Source organism: Lissotriton helveticus, chromosome 10 (genome assembly GCF_964261635.1).
Source record: "Lissotriton helveticus chromosome 10, aLisHel1.1, whole genome shotgun sequence".
Taxonomy (NCBI): Eukaryota; Metazoa; Chordata; class Amphibia; order Caudata; family Salamandridae; genus Lissotriton; species Lissotriton helveticus.
Genome location: NC_136071.1, coordinates 681,819,166 through 681,836,709, shown reverse-complemented (window position 1 = coordinate 681,836,709; position 17,544 = coordinate 681,819,166). Strand labels below are relative to the sequence as shown.

At 46.3% G+C, this 17,544-nt stretch overlaps 1 protein-coding gene across 2 annotated transcripts in view; it reads left to right on the top strand.

Moving 5' to 3' along the window:
- RHEB (Ras homolog, mTORC1 binding) overlaps positions 1-17,544 on the top strand; it is a 260,875-nt gene that overhangs the window by 182,873 nt on the left and 60,458 nt on the right. For both annotated transcript variants that reach the window (XM_078663214.1, XM_078663215.1), the window contains exons 5-6: positions 1,200-1,256; positions 1,342-1,389. In XM_078663214.1, the coding sequence (XP_078519340.1) occupies positions 1,200-1,256; positions 1,342-1,389 (105 nt within the window). The remainder of the gene's footprint in view (positions 1-1,199; positions 1,257-1,341; positions 1,390-17,544) is intronic.

Sequence of the window (17,544 nt, the reverse complement as noted above, 5' to 3'; positions counted from 1 at the left end):
CTTATTGTTTAAAATCCTTTTCTTAAATGCTTGAACAAGAAAGATATTTTCTGAGGAACTTATGGCAATCTGTAGTAGATAAAATGGAACCAGTGCCTTCGCTGTGTATAGAACTGCTAATAACTTTCTCTGTCAAAGTAAATGATTAGATCAGTATCATTGTGTCCTTGTCTGACCATCTTATTTCACTTCTTAGTTACACCCACATTACTTGTCATGTGCTTTTTCTTAGCTCATGCTTATTCCAGTGTGTATTTGGCAATTGTGTTGGGGGGAAAAACTAGAGGGAATATTGAAATGGTCATAAATGCTGCTCATAGCAATATGTTTACATCTGTCTTTGCATTGTTCTTCTCCCTCGGTATTCAAGGTGTCTTATGGAAAACCAGGTGTAAATTTAAATGGACCTATTTCTGTAACTGATGTTGGTGCAGGAATGCTTTACAAACAGTCAGAGATTCAGCACATTTGTGGACTTTTCTGGATTTCAATTACATCACTGGATAGGTTGTTCTGTATCTTAGACTTTAAAGCACACTCACCTAACAATACAGCTGTCTGAAACACTTATGTAGCATTCAGCCTTTTCCAAGAACCTCTTTCAAGAGGACCAATAAGGGCTTCACTTTGATTCAAGCCACAGATTACTGCAAGTTGTACAGTTTGGCCCAACTTCATTGATTTTACAATGTATCGATTGTAAAATCAGAGAGATATTTTTCGTTCGTCGTCTCTCATACTTAAGAATGGCGGTAGACCTCACCTTTACTTTGTGCTACATGGAAACTCTGCACTAGTTTATTTAATATATATGGATTCCGGAATATAGATAGATCTAGTCATCTCAGTTTCATTTTAACACTAGGATTCCCTTTCTTTGGCTTCAAATCTCTACATTGGCTTTGGTACCAAGAAGTCATTGTTCTGTAAAATGAGTTCTTCAAATATCACACAGCAATATTGTTTACAAATTGGCTAATTGTGTTCATGGATGACCACTTACCGATTTTCATGTAATGTCTAGGAAATGTAATTTCAACCCTGTTTGACTTATTTTTCTTTTCTTAATGTCTTGCAGTCGAATGTTGCAAATGATCTCTGCAAATAACAGGCCCTGCAGATGTTCTCAGTTTAGTATGAGCTCCATTCCTCACCCCAGATCCCCAAGTTAACTTTTTTCTTTTCTTTTTCTTCTGTAGTTTTGAAGTGATTAAAGTTATCCATGAGAAGCTCTTGGATATGGTTGGAAAAGTACAGTAAGTGATGTAAATTGTATAATTCATAAATTGTACTTCACATTGGTTAACTTTTACCTAACACTGCTTTCTTCTTTCGTAACAGAATCCCCATTATGTTGGTTGGAAATAAAAAGGACTTGCACATGGAACGGTATGTATTGTGTTGCAGAATTCTACACCGGCCTCCTACTTTCTGCTCTATTTACATTGCCTCTTTAAGTCCAAGTTGAAAATCAAACTTTTTGGGGATAAAAGAAATCCGCTTTTATATAGAGCTTCCAAAAAGTCAACATAACACATTGTTTTACCTTCATAATAAGTAGTAAACATTTGCTATTTACATCCTTTATGGTGTTTTACAACTAACAATTTCCATAAATTATAACTAATCCACAAACTGACTAAAATATTTAAAAAAAGACAATAATTAAAGGTAGGCACAGAAAGATAATTTATGGTTGTTTTACATCACACATTCCATTTGTAATAAAGTTGTTCCTCTTGCATCTTCGCTAGCTCTGTTTTTTAAATAGGGCATGCAAGCAGTCCTTCTCTACTGGACCTTGGTGTTATTTCAAAATGCATATGCAATCATTACACTGGAGCCCAGCTTATCTTCCTCTGCTACTTTGCACAATTTAGCAAGAATCTGCACTTAAATGGCCACTTCACCTACCAACAAAGTTGCGTTAGATTCCCTTTTGCCAGTTCATAAATGAATCAAATATAAGCAATTTAAGGATTCTTATCTGTATTATAACAGTATATCACTACTACTTTTCTAATGTCCATGGTAGGAAATTGAGCATTTGCAGGTTACAATGAATTAAAACTTGATCAAGATTTTTCTTCAGATTGAAACCGGCAAATTAGTCCGCATTTGTGATTTCACAAGCTGTTTTAGTGAATGTAAAATTTCCTAGCTATCGTGAAGAAAGGTTTAAATTCTATTAAGGATGCGGAGGCGAGGATTATGCTCAAACTCTTCCTTTATTTTACCGCTCAGCAGCCTTAACAACGGAGTCAAAGCAAAAGACTACAATCCCATGAGTCTTTGCATTGAACTAGAACAACTATAGAGATAGGTCCATATAAACAGTAGTCAGGAACAGCACTTCTCTTTCTTTAGGTGAATAAAGTTATCCGGTTTCCCGATCAGTAATCTTGCTTCTGGTCCGACCCTGCCAAGGCAAAGAGGCTGTGTCCGTACACTGGCGAACCAGCCAAATGTACAATTACAAGGTACCTCAAGTTTCAATCTACATCATGGAAACGGTGACATCCGGTATCATGGCAAACATCTGAAAACAAGCATATTGTGCAATAAGTAACTGCAGTGATAGAAATACTTCACCAGCAGACGCTGGAGAAAGTACACAGGGAGGGTACAAGCAGGCAAGGTGCAATGGGAGGAAATAATCCCCACCTCCGCGTCCTTCATAGAATTGAAACTTTCCTTCACGACAGCTAGGAAATTTTGCCTTCTATGTCGGGACCAGAGGCTCGAATTATGCTAGATCAAAGCTTATCAACCACTAGCGAGGCCATGCCTAAAATAGACTTGAAATAGAACGCCTTAAAAACTGAGTCTGAGGACCAATCCGCTTCCCTGAGGATGTCCTCTAGATACCCCCTAGTGCAAAGGCTTTGAATGCCATGGCACCCCTCACAGAATGTGCGCCAAAGGTGGAGGTAGCTATTCCAGCTTCCTGCAGTACCCATCGCACCCAGCGTGCAGTTGTAGCAGACAAGACTGATTTGAAAGGTTTCTTTAACTAAAATAAAAAAAACGGTGAGGCCCCTGGGTGACAATACTCCTCCGTCAATGTTTCATAAGCCTTGAGGCAGCGAACCACTCAACATTTAGGATGACCGGGCAAGGTTTGATACTATTTACATCCCTCAAGGAGGCATACCTCGGACGAGGAGGGAAAGACAGTCTAATACCTCTTATCAATCTACAAACCAGGGGGTGGTCACCCACCGGGATCTCATGTAGAGGCGCATGAACTGCCGAATTAGCAGAGTGGCCGTCATTAATTAAACTGTATCAGCCAGCTCCGTCAAGTAGTTCACCACACGAGCAACCCCGCCCCCCACGGGATCGTAACCCCATCGCAGACCCCAACATGACCATTTGCGCCAGGTCCATTTGTATCACTTTACCGTGTACTCCGGCCACTCCTTTCTGATGAGGGAGGCACCCCCTGCCGAAAGTCCAGGGATTTCCCAACGACCCTTGTTATCGTCAATACCATGAGGGTCAGAGACCCCTCTTGAACCAGAGGGTGCAATTTGCCGTTCAAGCTAGTCAGCAGAAGAGGAATCTGGGGTAATTGGATTGGAAAATCCGTAGAAGGTTCCAGTAGAACTGGAAACCAGACTTGCGATCTCCAAAGCGGTGTCACCAGGATCACCTCTGCTTTCTGACGTCTGATCAGAGTCGTGAGCCTTTTTAATCATGGAGAAGGGGGTAAGTTGTACCCTTGGGAAAAAAAGCCAAGTCCTCGAGAAACGCGTCCTTCGCCTCCACGAGAGGATCCCGCCTCCAACTGAAAGAGCGAGGTAGTTGGTGATTAAAGCCCGTTGCGGAAAGATTCACCTTACACGGACCCCAATGATCCAGGAGTCCCCTAAATACCCTTGGATCCAACTTCCAGGCTGTTGGAACCTGAGATGTCAGGTCACCTAAGGTAGCCTGGCCTAGGGTAAGGCAACATCAACAAAGGCACATGTGTGAAGGTTGCAAACCACCCAGCAGTAAATCCACGCAATAACACACAAAAAGGACACTACACCAATGTTGGAAAAATATGAGCTGGTTTATAAAAATAATATCTCTGCTCTTTTGTTTTTCAGAAATCACAATTTAGGACATTTCAGTTTGTCTTGAAAATAATAATTATACTTTTAAGTTGCTAAAGCATATTATCGTCCAGCATTAACAGTACATTGCATTTAGTCAGGAATCTTAACCATATCTGGCATTTAGCACTTATACTTTTACAGTTCAGATGAGCATACACTGTACTCTGCTTAACTCCTCCCTGAACTCAAGGAGTTCTCAGATTTCCACCACTTTCCCCTGTGGCTAAATTATTAGTTGCAGATCTGTACTCCCCAGCCCAGGTTATTGGCCTCCTCGGCAACTCTACTCCTCCAGAGGTCAAGCTGTCATGAATTGTCAAGTACCAGAGGATTAATTAGATCCTCAGTCTCCTTTCACCCCTCGGGGATATCAAAGGCTTCTTGAATCTGTCAGGTTTGAGGTTGTGCCACTCGTTTTCAGCCCCTCCACCCCTTTCTCTCAATCAGTGCTGCACCAGCGTGGGAAAAAGACAGACGATCAGGAGACCTAACCAGCTCTCCCTCGCCACCCCTTACTCTTCCCTGCTTACTTGGAAGGGTGGGCCAGCAGGCGGTTCTTCCGCTCACCCTCTTTACTTGTGAGACTCTCTTCCTTGAGGATCGGCCTCCCCGCCCCCTCACAGAGGAGCGGAGGCCCTATCAGGTGGGAACTGAGGCGCTGTTACGGGGAATCAGCCGCTCGACGGAGCTGCTTTCTTCCCCCCAGGATCTGTCCCTCGGCGCTTCAATCGACCACCAGCCACACGGCGGAGCCGCCTCTTCCTCTCGGTTCTCCTCAGCAGTAGGAGACGATGATCTCTACACAAGGATACTTCCGCACATGCGCGGGGGTTCAGCGTCTCAGCCCCAGCAGCTGCTCAGACGCCCTGACGCTGATCAGTGTCCCCGCAACGGGCCTGCTCGGTCCTAGGCCCCTCCTGTAAGGCAGAACCCGGTTCAGTGGGGAATAAGCGCGGAGGCGCCGGACATGGCCACTTCGCCCTATCGCTCTCGGTCCTATCGGAGCGCTGTCACAGAGCGCGGTAGGCGCCCCCGGGGTCCCGCTCACGGTGGTAACCTCTCAAGACTTCTCAGGCTCAATGGATCCTGTCTCCACACTCCACCACCTCGTCAGTCAGGAGATTGACTGTCCACTATGAGTCCAGACACCGGTAAGAGAAGCCCAGCGCTACAAAGGCCAGGAGCTTACTTCTTACCCTAGAAAGGGAGGGGGGTCCAAAGTGGGCTCCTACACGATAAGCCACAGAGCACTTTTCTAGCACTAGACCACCAACCCTCCTTACTGGACAGTCATAGGGGCACAGGGGACCTCTTAATTCAGTTCCCAGTGCAGGGTCCTTCTCAGCTCCACAGTCTACTGGAATTAACCCCCTCACCTAACTGTCCAGGGTCAGCAGGATGAACTAACTTGGCTAGGACAACAGGAATGGGAGGTGGAAAAGCCTTGACAGAGGGCTACCCTTGTAGAGCAATCCACCCTTCAGGATCCTACCCCTACCAGTCCTCAGCCTTCACTCTAGCTGCTCCTCACTGACAGACAAAATGGCTGTCCAGCATTCCGCCTTTTATAGGCTGACCCTCCGGGGTCCAGAAGGGACCAGAAGGTTCTGGAACGCCCTATTCTACTCTATGGGACAGGTTCCAGGGTTGGCAGTTAGGACAGTTGGTAGCCACCATTTTGTGACTCCAGCTATTTCCCTGTCAGAAAAGGCCTCTAGGCCTGAGGTGAAAAACTATGAAGGGGGAAAGAACACCTATCCCCTTGACCAACACCTAGAAAAAGCTAGTGGACACAAAAATTAATAAGGGTATGAGGGGCAAAAAGGGGACAAAATAAATAATAAATTGGAGGGACTACGCAAAAAGTCAGACAGGTCTAACACAGGCACTGTAATCTTGCAGGTGCCTGGAGTGCCAGTCTGCCATGTGGTTAAGACTCCTCGGAAGGTATTCCGCCTTGACGGACAGATTGTGCCGAAGAGAGTAGTTCCAAAAGTCCTTGGCCAGATCCGCCAGGACCTTAGACCTCGTGCGCCCCAGGCGATTGATATAGTGCACAATGGATACAATGTCCATCGTTTGGAGAATATCGCAGGACGCCTTATCGGCTGCCAAGCTCCGGATCGCAAATGAACCTGCCAAGAGCTCCAAACAATTGATGTGGAGATTCCTCCATTGAAACTGCAGAAATTGTCTTTGTGGAGGAAAAATCGGCACGGTCAGGTAGGCATCCTTCGGGTCGAGCATTAACACCCAGTCACCTGGTAAAAGAACATCCTGGGTACGGTTGATCCCTTCCATTTTGAAATGGCAGTAAACCACCCACCGATTTCTTTCTTTTCAACCAGGAAAAGATTGCTTATGAAACCCCTGGGATGGATGAGGGGAGGCATGAATGATGGCTCCTTTCTGGAGGAGTTCTGCTACCTCCCTGTCGACCAACTGTGATACTTCTCACGAAAAAACCAGCAGGCAGGGCGAGACTGTTGGCGCCGGGTGCTGTGGACTTCTATGTGAAACCAAGAGACCGTCTGAAGCACCCACACATCTTGTGTAATTTCCGCCCGCTTGTGAAGAAACCCCCGTAGCCTTACCCCACCCTCAGGCAGGAAAGAAGGGGTAGCCTTACCAGTGACACCTCCTGGTGTGTTGTTGGCTCCTCGGAAGCCGCCTTTCCCGCCATGGTCTCTCGAGGGGTAGAAGTCTCCGAACCACTTCCAGTCCTGCCATTGCAAGGAGCGTTTAGTCTGGAGCCTGTGGGGATTGGAATGGAAGTGCGGCCGGAGAAGCGCCCCTGCCTCTTCTGGCCTCTCCAAAAATTAGCTGGCTGAACACTTTCCTAATGGATTGCTGATCCTTGTTGAGGGAGGAGAAAGAGTTGACAAAGCGGGAAAGTTCTTTAATGACTGGCGCTCCGAAGAGACCTCAGTTCGCCACAGAGCCAGCCTTCGTGGTAGCCAGTTCATCAAGTCTGGGTTTGATTTTAATGAGCAGAGAGCCTCTGCATTCTGTGAAAATCGCACAGTTTGCGTTTCCGAGGAGAAACAGAGCCTTTTGGGCCAAACCAGAGAGTAATGCCGGGTCAATGAGATGGCCAGTCTCGTTGACATCTTCCGCCATGTCAAGAATATTTGAGAGCTGCCCCAGGACATTTAGCACCTTATCTTGGTAAGACTGCCAAGAGCGGTCTAGACCCTTTTTTGGGTCTTTGATAAATTGAGTGATGAAGGTCGCCATTTTCGAATCAATTTCCGGGGTATGAGCCACCTTATTCGCTAGTGCAGGCCGGGGGGATTCTGCTTTGAGGCAACCACAGTCCTCCTGGTCTATCGGCTTCCTGATGTGGCTGGCCACGTACAACGCCACCTAGGGCGCAGGTATCCAGTTTGCTGAACAGGGGTGATGTATATCTTCAGGGTTTAACATCCCTGAGGTATCAGTGGACTCGGTGGCTTGAGGTTCCTCCAGCTGGGATTTCTTGGCGCCCACTTCCAGGCGCCTGGGTCTACTTGAGTCAGGCCCATTGTCCGGATCGGGGTCGGCTCCGGTATTATCTTCTGCCTTGTCTTGAGGGCAGGAATACTCCTTGGGGTCTCTCCCGGTTGGGTATCCTCTTGAACGTCGGTCTCAAGGTGCCTCTTTAAGAAGGCCAGGCGTAGCCGTTCGAAGGCATCCAGTGACGGGGCTTTAGGGTGACTCGTGTGCACTTTGCCTCTGCTTGAGGTCCTAGGAGGGTCTCTAGTGCCAGAGGCTGCCCACCCCCTCTCCATCTCCCCCTGACGGGGGCATGAAAGTCCTCTTAACTGTCAGTTCAATAATTCGACGGTTGAAGGGCTCCAGAGCCGAGGACACCGCCCTTTCCAAAGACTCATCAATCGTGTCCACTAATTCAGCATGAATAGGGAACAAGGAGGACTCCTCCTCGACAGGTTCTCAGTCATAGAACTCCCCTGCCATATTCAATAAGTGGTCAGGGAAGAACGAGCCCCAGACAAGGTGTGGGAAGAACAATTTGCCTTAACCAAGGCTTGTTTGGTCAGGAAAGGGTACAGAAAATGCTCCACGGATAAGCCGCACTCTGGAGCTGGTGAAAATGCAATATCAAGTCAACATTCTCAAGAGAATAAAAGAAAGGCCGCTTAGCCTTACTCGGAGCTGCCACCTGCGTGCGTGACCCCAGCTAAGAAAACTGGAAGAGTCAGCGCAATGCGGCGTGTGGATTGCCAAGAATGCAAGAGGGAATCCCCTCTGTTGGGACCAGCGAGTGTGCTCCGCCCTCTATCGGGAACGGAGCACACCGCGCCTCAGAAGCAAGACGTGAGGGATTCCTTTGCCTTCCGGAAGCCCTCGCAAATGCCCCTCCTCTAAAGGGCATAGAGCGTGTCTCACTATTTGTCTGACATGGGACAAGAAGACTGCCAGTGGGTACAGTTTTCCAGGTTCCTAGAACCTTCAAGCTGCTCGGCGGCAATATCACTTGCAAGCGCAATTGAAGGCAACCCAACACCGCCAGACAACTTTCAAGAAGGCATGGAAGCCGTCGCCAAATGGATGAAGAGCAGCTGCCTACAACTCAACACCGACAAAACAGAAGTACTCAACATGGGCCCAAACCCCGATGCCTGGAATGGCACATGGGGGGCCCCCGTCCTCGGAAACCCACCCAATCTCACGGACCACGCACGCAACCTTGGAATCCTCCCAGAGTCGGAGCTCAAAATGGACCACCAGATCAACTCCGTCTCATCCTCCTGCTTCCGCACCCTCCGTCTCCTACGTAAGACCTCCAAATGGATCCCTCTCAAGCACAGAAAGACAGTCACTCGCACCCTAGTCACCAGCAGGCTCGACTACGGCAACTCACTCTATGCCGGAATAAACAAAACCTCGCCCGCAAGCGACAAAACATCCAGAACGCCGCCGCAAGACCTGTCCTCAATCGGCCAAGACACGGTCACATCTCCCAGGTTCTGCGAACACTCCATTTGCTCCACATCGAGGCTAGAATCACCTTCAAGATTCTCACCCATGCCCATAAGGCCCTCCTCGACACCGTTCCAGCATACCTGAACAGCAGACTCAAATTCCACGCACCCCAATGGACCCTACGATCAGCCCAGCTCTCCTACGCAGTGGTCCCCCGCACCAGAAAGACCAGATCGGGACGCCACTCCTTCTCCTTCCTCATGGCCAGGAACGCCCTTCTGCTCCACCTTAGACAGACATCGCTCCGCATCTTCGTGAAAAACCTCAAGACATGGCTCTTCGACAGATCCCCTCCTTGATGGACTGGAACCTGTACCCCCCTTCCAGTGCCTTGAGACCCTTACGGGTGAGTAGCCACGCAAAACAAACACCTAATTGATTAATTAGTTAAAGGCGAGATAGCACTCTAGGCACCATACGTGCTACGCAGGCTCGCCTCAGTCAAGGACGGACAACAGGACCCCTGCGGAACAAAGAGCGTGAGGACACGGGACGGCGTCCCACGATCGAGGCAACGCGCAAGAGACCACACTCAAACCAGGTAGGCAAGCAGCACAAAAATGCTCAATGAATGCCAAAGAAACAGTTGTAAGGAAAATCACTTGACCGGCTGCTGAGCCACGAAAAAAGAGGCAGTGCTGTCCCTTGCTACTGTTTATATGGGCCTATCTCTATTGTTCAATGCAAAGACTCATGGGATTGTAGTTTTTTGTTTTGACTCTGTTGTTGAGACTGCAGAGTGGTAAAATAAAGGAAGAGTTTGAGCATAATCCGAGACTACGGTCCTGACATAGAATTGGGAACTGCTTGTCTTATATGAAGTTTCAATCTAATTATCACACACAAGATTTTCGGTGTGCTCACTGATTGCAGGACTAAAGATTTACTCATTGGTTTAAAAAGGTCTTCCTGTGCGGTTTAAAAAGAGGTTTGATACAGGAACATATCCTACCCCGTAGAAGATAGTTAAGCAAATCTTTATTCTTCTTCAGTGAATCATTAAAAGTTTAAAATACTGAATAGTGCTACCTACGTGTGGGATCTCGGAGCACTCTTTAAAAGTATATAAATATCTTTTCTGTTGAAAAGCCACTTTTTGGAACCAATTTTAAAAGACTACCTATAATTCTTTCATAAAACTGCCTATTTAAGATTATGTGAGCAGTAGTTTTTCAATAGTGACATGAACAACACTTTACACAATCTTTATGTATAATATATAATTTATATGTATGTTGCGTGTGTATGTATATATACGTGTGTGTGTGTGTATATATATATATGTGTGTATATATATATGTGTGTGTGTGTGTGTGTATATATATATATATATATATATATATATATATATAAAACAAAGGTTACAGGGACATTATAGTTGTGATTTTTCACAAACACAAAACCATAGAACTTTAGCATTTTTAGTTACCTGGCCTAACTATAACTTGTGCTCCCTTAATGCACTCCTTATGACCTCACATTTGACATCACTCATGGCATAGTCACTTACATCTCAAATAACATCCTCCACAGACCCACTCCCAACCACTCACACATGCAGTCACATACCCATACAACCACTTGTACACCCACTTACAGACCCATACAACCACACACTCAGAGCCATACAACCACTTGCACGCCACCACTCACGCCTACGCCCATACACCCACTGACAGACCCATTCATCTACTCACATACCCACTGACAGACATACATATACACCCACTCACACACCCACTGACAGATACAAAGAAACCCAATGTGTTTCTGCTCCTTCAAGTCTTGATCACGGGTCAAAGTCTCTGCCTTTCAACTGACCACGTGTCTGGTTTCTTTGTACCTTTGTGCATACTCCCTGTGATAACGCACCTGTAGCAGCCTATAGCGGGTGTCTGTGAGCCTTTCTTGGAGAGAAGGTAGTGCTGGATTTATTAGCAGGAGGCTTTTTTCCCAAACACGGACACCCAAGGCCTAGGGCTCGTATGGGGAGCAATATATATATATATACATATATATACGTAACAAGACCAGTAATCGGGCTTTGCACTGTGGGAGTAAACAAAAGAGAAAAAGGAGGGGCAAAGAGGGAGGGCTGACAACAAGCAAGCATTTTGACAGGACAATTGAAGCAACCAATTAAAAGCAATGGGTGGGCTGAACTCCTACGGGAGTAGATGCAGCATGTCTTGAAGAGACAGTGCATGCACTGCCGAGGCTCGCCCTATCTAGAGGCCGAAAAACTTCGCAAATCCTCGCTATCTTGTGCTGCCAACACTTCAACCAGGAAGTCTTGGCAGACAGCTTTTTTTTTTAGCTTTTTATTTGGGACTTGACTAATACAAAGTCCCAAACAAAAAGCTAAAAACAAAACAAATTTAAAAAAGAGAGAGACACTTGGGTAGGAATACCCTGACCACCTAGTTCTTGTGCGGGGGTCCCCCAGAGACTTTTTACCCATTTGTAAGGCAAAATTGAAAGGGAAAAAGTGCGGTCTCCTGCACTTGCTTGTAGTTGAGCTCCCAAGTTGGCCAGGTTCCGGGGAATGCATATTTATCCAGTATTAGGGTATCATCATAGATTCACATGCCTGAATCATCCCCATCATCGGGATAGGAGTCCCCGGTACGTAAATAATGTAATGTCTCATTAGACATATAGAGTAATAGGCCAAGGTCCTTACATTAGTAATATATCCATGTCCTTTTGTAAAAAGGACCAAACTCGAAAGAAGAGCCAATTAGCTATCACCACCCTCTGGAACCTTCCTGGAAGGAGCTCTAGTCCCTCAGATTTTCTACCGCACGTCGTGTTAAGGGAGTCTCCACTGAGCTCTGCTTAGTTTTTCCTTCTTTCTGGATTTCCAGTAATTTTTTCTCCACTAGTCCTTCTTCTGTGTGAAGTTCTCTATATCTTCATGGCAGATGCTCCTAAAAAAAGGCATTTTTAGGTCTTGTGCTTCCTGTGGTAAAAAGAAGCTTCATGTTGATGACCAACACAAGGACTTCCTTTACCCGGATCATTCTTCAAAGGACTGTAAGGTATATCGTACCTTTTCTTCAAAGACCCTCAAAGACCGGGAGGGATGCCTTTAAATTTGGCTGCAGGGACTCAAGGACAAAGACCAAGCTTTGTCTTCTGAAGAGAGTGAGGGCTCCTCCATATCTTCAAGATCCTCTCAAAAAAATGCCCAGAGTTACTTCTCCAGGACCTTCGTCGCAGTCCCCTCAAAAGAAGACGCACAAAAAGTCTTCAGAGGCACACCTTAAGGCTTTACCACCAAAGGTTTCTCTTCAGGAGGTTCTGCACACCTTAAAAAAGCCTAGTTCTATCTCGTCGACGACTACTCCGTGGATGGTGGCTTCGGCGAAAAAATCCCTATCTACAGTTATGGGAATGACCTCGTCAACAGCGATGGTTTCTACGTCTTTGGCGTCCTCACCATGTTCCACGTCGACGACTTCGTAGGCGGCTGTTAAGCCTGTATCGTCGACGATAAAAATGAAGAAAACATTGTCGACATCCAAGCCAGCGTCGACGCTATGATCGCTGACGAGCACGTCTACGTCGACGAAGAATATTCCGTTGACGTCTACCCCGTCGACGACAAGGGCTGGTACGGCGACACCGTCGACGAGGGCTCCGTCTGCAACGACGACTCCGCTGACGAGGGCTCCGTCGATGACAGCAACACCGTCGACAACGGGAGCTTCGTCAACGTTACCTTCAAGTGTGTCCGTCGGTGCTTCACCGACGACTGGCTCGTTGACGACGCCAGAGTCCAAAGTGGAGAGTGCGTATGTCCATCTTAAAATAACTAAACGCACGTTGACACCTGCCCTGACTTCTCCTAGCAGAGTCCAGCCATTACCTCCAACTCACCTTTTGGAAGAGGAGGAAGATTCAGACGATGGCAGTATGTTTGGAGCTGTGACAAGTCCATCTGAACTTCATGTCAAGTACCAATAGATTTAAGACTATGACGAACAGGAACCAGAAGACCAGACATACTATCCTGACGACAGCCATCCTCCCCAACCTCCCATGGTTTGTCTGCCTGTGTCCTTGGTTTCTGACCTCCAATTTCTGATTTCAGACGACAAGCGGAGATTTCCAACTTCTGCTAAGTCTCTTGCTAAGTCTCTTGCTCCAGTGGTCTCTCCGCCGCCAAGGCCACAGCCTCCACCTCTACCTCCACAGTCTGTGCCTGTCACGCTACCACCTCCACCTTCCACGGATGATGAGGATGAACAACAAGAGGAAGGAGAACTCCACGATTCCCAATCGACTCATGATGAGTGGGATGATTGTTCTCCCGTGTCCAGCATCCCCGGTGCCTACTCAAGCTGATTCGCCTCCTGAGGATATCGGGGGTTTTCATAATATCTTGGAATGGGCTGCACAACGTTTCCAGATCCGTATGCCTTCTCACCAGCTGGATTGCTTCCTTTATGACTTTAAGGAACCTTTTAAAGAGTCTGTAAGATCTGTGCCCCTTATAGACTACATCTGGGAAGAGGGGGTTAAAATAATGCACAATCCATCTTCGGTCCCCCCAGTGTTACCTCGGCTAGACAAAAAATACAGGGCTCTGGACACTGCTCCAGCCTGCCTTACCGGACATCCCTAGCCTGATTCTGTCATCACACAGGCTGCTCAGCGGAAATCTAAAAACCCTTCTGCTCCGCTGTCCGCTCCTCCTGACAAGGAAGGCAGACGACTCGACAATATTGGGAAATGCTTCTCATCCATGTCTGCATTAACAGTTGGTGCGTCTAATTCTTTGGCGTTATTAGGGCGCTATAACAGGCAGATGTGGACGGACTTGTGTCCATACTTGGGGGGCCTTGCCGGATGATTCAAAGGAGGAGGCAAAGAAAATCTTGCTGGAAGGCGACCGTTCGGCCTCCGCAATTATCTACTGGTTTCCGCCAAAGTTGGCTGAAGGCGACCTCTTTCCGGCCGGAACTCCAAACAAAAGTTCTGGACATGCCCTACGATGGTCAGCTTCTTTTTGGCATGCATATTGATGAAGCTCGTCAGGGCATAAAAAAGTATACCAACACGGCTAGGGCTCTGGGTACCCTTCAATATAAAATAAACCCTTTTCGTGGCTCAAGGGGTAGAGGACAATCTTCCACCAGAGGAGACTACCAACACTATCGGTATTCCTATTCCTCCTCCAACCAAAAATATCGGCCACAGTACCAACAACGTCAACAACAGCAATCCTCTTACCCTAAGACCTCCTTTCAAGGAAAGGGAGGACGACAGAAGGACGCTGCTCGGCGGCAATGACTTTTCTCTACCGTCGGTCTCCATTTCCTCTCACCCTCCAAAATAGGAGGAAGAATTTCCCATTTCTTACGCAATTGGAAACAAATAACAACGGACCGTTGGGTCCTTCAACTGGTACAATTTGGGCATTCACTGGACGTCATTCTAATTCCTCCTCAGACCCCTCCTCGACCTATGATTAGGCTGTCCTGTTTTCAGTTTCTAATTTTGGTAAATTCTGGTGGGGTTTTTTCAGTGTTTTCAATATTTTAAAAAACAGTTATCAGTGGTTACACATTTTCACGCCACTAAAAACAACAGAAAAAGTGTTTTTTCCGGTGTTTATGGAACGTTTTGCTTTTATCATTGCTTGCTTTCTGCACTGAAAGAACATGGTATATAGACAGTGTACGTATAGTGTATATGAGGTCCAAAGAGATTTTTGCAAATTAATCTTATTGTAGTACACTATACAATACTTCTTCAGTAGGTCTTTGATCATGTGCGCTCGTGCTTTCCTTCCCATGAAAACTTCTGTGAAAAGGCCCTCTCAGCATTCATAGCCCCTTGGGCTGACAACCGTCAGCTAAGGGACACAGTTTGGATGACTCTTTCTTTGATGCCACATAAAGCACAAAATGATACTTATTGGCGTTTTAGTTCCTGGTCATAAGAAAACAGTGCACCAGAATGGACTAAAAAGTCAATAGCATCCCTCATAGCATAACTATGAAGATTGTAAAGATGCTTTCAGCATACCATCTAACAAGTGGCAAGGATCTCCTACAGGGAATCACTTCAGCTCGGGTATCAATTTTGACAGGTCATCACACAAATGTTTTATATACGTAGCTGAATCACTACAAATACAAACAATACCACTTCAATCTTTGTTGAACTTGGAAAGAACATTTTTTTGCAGAGCATAACCAGTTTCACTGCGTTCCATGTTTTCCAAAAGTCTGGTGTCACGTTTTCACCACTATCCCAGATGCTTGGTGATATATATACTTGTCACTATACCTTGCAATTAATGTTTAAAGCCTGAGGTGTTGGCAATTCGCCTACTATCAATACTGACCCACTAGAAACTATGGTCTGATGTATTAAGGGTTTTTACCCATTCTCTGTGGGTAAATGTGATGACTCATATTAGGAAAGATTTTTATGAAAATAGCCATTTTACCTATCAGTGAAAGAATCAAATGCAGCCAAAATATCAAATGTAAGTTTGATATGTCCTGATTCTCTACAGTTTATAAAAAAATTAAACTAAACCTAAAACGTGAAACTAAACCCTGCCTCTTTAGACCAAAGGCCATAAAACTGAAAAAAGATAAAGGAAGAAGAAACCATATTTTAGTGGCATTCCAAGAGAACAAAACTCGAGCAGAATAATGTTAGCCAGTCTTTCTTACTGCTAGCTTGTATAACAAAGTTACATTTTATTGACCCCTTCAGTAAGAACAAAATGACTCTTTCACTTTCTTTTTCCTTTCTTTGAATGGCATTTAGTTTGTGGTTGTGCAGGTGTTTTTTCAGTGTTTATATGTTTTTACCGGTGAGGGCTATTTTTCTTTCAGTGGGGTTTTATCAGTTATTATAGGTTTAAACCTAAAACCCCACAGCCTACCTATGATTCACAAAAAATCTACGCCTTTTACTCCTGTAACTTTCACTCATGCTCCAGAAGGGTGCTATAGAAAAGGTCCCTCTTCATCAACGGGGGAAGGGGTTTTACTCATGTTTTTTCCTGGTGCGCAAAAAGGAGAAGAAATGGAGACCAATCCTGGACTTGTGAAGTCTCAACAAGTTCTTAAAGAAACAGTTGTTTCGAATGGTTACCATCCAAGAAGTGCTGCATCTTCTCAACGCAAACAACTTCATGGTGTCTTTGGATCTTCAAGATGCCTATTTCCATATCCCTATCCACAGAAATCTCAAAGTTTTTGAGGTTCGCTGTGGCAGGCAGGCATTACCAATTTCGAGTCCTGCCCTTCGGGCTCAAGTCGGCGCCACACATTTTAACAAAATGCCTTTCTCCAGTGGCCGCATACCGCAGGCAGCAACACAATCTGGTCTTTCCCTACCTCGACGACTGGCTCGTCAAGGCACCTTCTCGAGACTGTGCGACCAGGTCTTCCAGCTCCTGTCTACAGCTGTTCAATCGCCTGGGACTCGCTCTCAATCAGGACAAGTCCGTCCTCCAAGCTTCTCGGCGGATATCCTTCCTCTGTGCTACTCTCGACACAACCCAGAAGAAAGCTTTTCCGTCACAGGAGCGACAGAACAAACTGCTTAATTTGGCAAACCACATAAAATTCAAAAAGTCATCAGTACGCCTCTTCAAATCCCTTCTAGGGATGATGTTGTGCTGCATTCTGCTAGTTCCTTACTGTCGCCTCCACATGCACCCTCTCCAAGAAGCGCTGTCGGCTCAATGGATTCAATCTGAAGGATCCTTCGACGAAGTAATTCGATGGTCACTGCTCGTCCACGGAATCTTTCTCAAGGCCTGCCCTTTTCCAAGCTTCTCCACAGATCATCACGATAGATGCGTCCCTGGAGGGTTGAGGCGCTTTCCTCCAAGAACTTCGAATCAGCGGAAAGTGGTCTCCTTCCGAACAGAAGCTTCACATAAACCTCCTCGAGTTGCGAGCTGCCTATCTGGCTCTCCTGGCGTTCCTCCCCAGGATCAAAGGTTCTCTAGTGCTGGTCCGGACGGGCAATAGTACAACAATGCACTACCTAAACGAGCAGGGAGGTACTCGTTCACTGCCACTCTCTCACGAATCTCAAAAGATCTGGAACTGGCTACTTCACCACATCGTTTCTCTTCGAGCGGAGTATGTTCCAGGAACAGACCACGTACTGGCCGATTAACTAAGCAGGCAACAAACAACATGTCACGAATGGGAGTTGAACAAGCAGACTCTCAACCGCATATTCTCCCAATGGGGCACTCCTCTCTTGGACCTATTTGCTTCCAAGCCGAACGCCAAATGCCAAAACTTCGCAAGCTGGCATCCCCAATGAGGATCTCTAGGGAATGCATTTTCAATCGCATGGTTCAACGTCTTTGCATACGTCTTTCCACCGATTCCCTTGATTCCCAGGGTCCTCAGGAAGTTGAAGGCAGAACTCTGCACGCTAATCTTGATAGCTCCTGCGTGGC